Raw genomic sequence first — 4,029 nt, 5'->3', positions numbered from 1 at the left:
TTAGTTACCCTTTCCGTTGTTATCCATACGCGACGTCTCAGCAGCAGCACCCAGCCCAACACGCCCCTCGGGCAACTCATTCATTGCATCCTCCTCCTTGTCCAAATCCCTGAACTGGAACCAGAAAAGAACACCCGCAACGGCAGCCAGCACGGCCACGATACCATAGTTCCACACCAGGTACGGGTCGGTACTTAGCGGCGTGAACGCCTGACCCAGCGCCGCGGAGATGGCAGACATGAAGAGCGCGACGGCCTGGACCATGGAACGCATGTTCTTGGGCGCCTTGCTGAAGGCGTACTCGAGGCTGGTAATGCTGGCAAAGATCTCGGATAGGGCGATGAGAACGTAGGCGCCGGTCTGGGCCCAGACGAGGATGTCGACGGGTGGGCAGGCCTCGCCGTTTGGCAAGGTGCCCGAGGCGAACTGGCCGCACGCGGAGCGCTGGTAAATGTAGTATTGCAGCACGCAGGCCCAGACCATGGCCATGGAGCCCGTGAAGAAGCCAAAGGCGATCTTCTTGATGGGCGTGAAGGGGATTCTGAGCTTGCGGAGCGTCGGGTAGAGGACTAGATCGCAGAGCGGAATGAAGAGAATGAGTGCTATGGGGTCGAGGTTGGAGAGGATATCGTTGGGGAGGCCGTTGAGCTGCATCGTTGCGGCTTGGGAGACGAGGTTGTTGTTCACTGGTGATGTGTTAAGATGGGCGGGATTCGAATAAACGTGGGACGAAATTGATGACTTACGTTGGTTATACGAGAGCCAGTAGATGGGGTACCATGAGAACACAGCACAAGCCGCGAAACCACGGCGCCTATAGAGGTCAGTCAGGTATATAGTCATGCAAGATGCGCCAAAGTCATACTCACAGCTCTTCGACCCAGGCGTCGTCAAATGTCATCCACTTCGGCCGAGTCGCATCGGAGAAGTTTGAAGGCTTGACCCGCTCCCAAAAGGTTCCGTCGTGCATATTCCTCCAAGTCTTGACAGGGTTTATCGACCATCTGCCCCTCTGAGCAAAGACGAACGTCCGCAGAGCCGGACCCAAAACCGAGCCCGTCGGGGGGGTATCGCGATACCTGCCCTTCCCCCACCACATGACCAGGGGACATAGCGCCAGCATACAGGTCGGCAGTGTGAAGCTCAACCAGAAACCGACGTACTTCTCGGCATAGACCATTGAGATCTGGCCGACTAAAGCACCGACGTTGATGAACATATAAAACCAGTTGTAAACCCTGTTGATGGTGATGGCGGGGTCAACAACGACTTTTTCCCCCGTCGGGAGCGTCCGTACGATCAAGTGATCAAGCTCGAGCTGCTCCGCGATCAATGGACTGACGTTGGGTTTGAAACCTCCCGTAGCAAATCCAATTGTTCTAGTTGTGATTAGCTTGCCGAGGCTGCGAGTAAACCGGCAGTGTACAAACTTACATCATACCGATGAGAAGCGCCGACAGTGAGTTTCCGGACGGCTTGGTGATGACGGGCGGAATAGCAGCGGTGATGAGAATCAAGTGGCCTACGAGGTCGACGGCGATGGAAATGCAAATGGTCTTGTACCGTCCCCAGTACTTGTCGGCGACCCAGGCGCCGAAGAGGGGCATGAAATACTGCCAGAATTGATTAAAGGTTGTTATACCCGTGGACGCCTGCTGGCCCATTCCGAGGGCACCGGGTTGGCCATTGGGCGCTGCGCCGGTCGTCGAGCCACCTGGTAGGGGTTGCTGGATGAAGTTGGTGACTAGGCTAGATCAGTACTGTTCGGCCGTTGTGCTTTAGACTCCTTCTTGGATCAAAAACATACACTTCGACTGTTAGCCTCTTCTGCACAGTGCAGGCATCGAGTCTACTTACGACAATGACGGAGCCGTAGTACGAGAAGCGCTCGCACAGCTCGACGAAGGCGATGGTGAAGAGCTTGAAGGGAATGTGGTCCGAAACTCTTCTCAGCGTTTGCAGCTCTTCGTCGGTCGGCGCATCTGGACGCGGCTTGATACCCCTCTTCTCATCGAGAGATACATCTTCGTAATACTTCATGTCGTATGAACCATCTCTAAGCTGTGCCTCAGAGAGGGACTTGTCAATCGTGTCCCCGGCAGGCATCGTATCTTCGTCCTCACTCTGATATCAAATCAAAGAATGAGCCGTGGTCTCAAGAGAAGCAGTCGGGACGTTTTTATGAGGAGACCGGAGGATGTCCGGCCGCATTTATGGTCTTCCCCCTTCGGTCTGATGTGTGAAACGATTATAGAGCCGTGAAGAACACAGGGATAAAGACGGGAGACACATCGCTATCTTGGGGAAAGAAGGGCAAGGATTGGCTCATGATAAGGCAAAAGGCGAACAAACAGGGATTTTGGGGTGAAGATAAAACGAGTAAAGAACGGACGGACTCATAGAAAGTCGGGGGGGGGGGGGGGAAAAAAAACCCGGGGGGGGACACAGATTGGGGGGGGCAAGGTTGTCCCACAGGGGAAAGGTGAAAGAAAAAAAAAAACAAGAGGAAAACAAAGGGGGGGGGGGGGGGGGGGGGGGGGGGGGGGGGGGGGAAGATGACACGGGGGTGGAAGCAGATTGGGGTCGAGCAAGTCTTAGCTCAAGGGACAAGTGTAAGAGAAGTACAGACGAGATGGAAACCAGATTGGCGGGTATGAACCTTCGCCTGCGTCTGTCTATTGCGATTCTTGCTATAGGATAGGCCTCAGAAAACATATCAGTATCATAGGGAGGGTAGTAATCAGGCCGATTGACAATGAGATTTGTATGTGATCTCGTGCGAGCTCTTTCAGCGATTTTTTACGTCGACATTCTTCCAGAAGATTACTTAGTAGACCACTTTTCAAGACTTTTGACACCGGCTCTAGACCTATCAGATCCCGCGGTAGGCAAGCAGTACAGAAAAAAAAGTCGCTGTCGGATCCGGAACCGATCATCTGGGCGCGTCGATTTTCCGAGGGTTGGAGACATGACCTAGCCAAAGCGGGGCATTTCCAAGTGTCGGTGCCTCTCCCACAACAGCCTCATGATGACCATTATGTGCCGCCTGCCACGAACTGAAGAAATCCCCGCTCTTCGCGACATGGACCGCGAACTGAGGACGACAAGACGCGGCAAATGCAGTAGGCTCTCAGAGACAGAACAGGTGAAATGGATAAGGGAGTCTGTCTGCATCGCGTTTCGGATAACGCTGGCGGCAAAACCTTCAACCTCATGGCCCAAGGTCTAAAAGCAGTGCCGAGGATACTTAGCAGGAAGCAGAGATCGAGCGTTTGTTTTCTGACGCCTAGAGACGCTCCCGATAAAGCTAAAGTGGACGAGTAGAAAGGCTAAGTCTAATGACAAGGGAAGCGAGCGTCAATTGTTTCCTAGCCAGTGAAAAGAATAGCATGCGACAATAGCAGCGTATTTGATCTCTGGGCAGCCGACCAGCTCACGCATTCTTTCGAAGGTTTGATGTTCAAAAGGGTATGGAAGGTTGTCGTTGGCGTTCACGGGGCCGGTCCCACTAGGCGCGGGCGCCGCCGTTCAATTCCGGCTCGGCCGGAGCTGTGCCGTGCTTATGGAGCTGTGTTACATCGGGATTGATGCTATCCTCCGATGCGGCTGCGTTAGGGGGCAGCTGCCCGCCGAATTCTTGGCTACGCGCCCGTGTGGCATGCAAGACAAGGGTTTCACGCGCAGATCCATTCTCGAGGATGCGCGTGAGAAGGGCGTCATTGGTTCGCCCATTCGATGCATGTCTCTCACTTGCAAATGCGGCATCTCAACTCACGACATATACCGGTGTACATTATCAGTGTTCTCATTAATCGAGACAATAAGTCGTCTTGAGGGTAGAAGCGGGCTTGCTGCCTGCTGGGCGCTATTAAATAGTTATATAGATAGGCTTTTGGAACGGCCGAATCGGATATGCAAGAAGAGAGTAACGACAAACGCTCTGCATGCGCCTCGTCACCAAGGCCAAGGATTTCATCTCTTTAGCCATGCTACTGGACCCCAAGACCAAGGCCTCTAAGAAGCCCCCCC

At 53.9% G+C, this 4,029-nt stretch overlaps 1 protein-coding gene across 1 annotated transcript; it reads right to left on the bottom strand.

The window, feature by feature from the left end:
* On the bottom strand, positions 1-2,106 carry CORC01_12030 (POT family protein; the record flags this gene model as incomplete). The annotated part of the gene is made up of 5 exons (XM_022623652.1): positions 1-686; positions 747-814; positions 870-1,379; positions 1,435-1,749; positions 1,808-2,106. The coding sequence occupies 5 exons, from the start codon at positions 2,104-2,106 to the stop codon at positions 1-3; spliced, it is 1,878 nt and encodes a 625-aa protein (XP_022469814.1).
* Positions 2,107-4,029: the final 1,923 nt, after the last annotated feature.

Source organism: Colletotrichum orchidophilum (assembly GCF_001831195.1).
Source record: "Colletotrichum orchidophilum strain IMI 309357 chromosome Unknown Scaffold_141.1, whole genome shotgun sequence".
Lineage (NCBI taxonomy): Eukaryota > Fungi > Ascomycota > Sordariomycetes > Glomerellales > Glomerellaceae > Colletotrichum > Colletotrichum orchidophilum.
The sequence above is the reverse complement of the archived record's forward strand: the minus strand, read 5'-3'. Positions and strand labels throughout refer to the sequence as shown.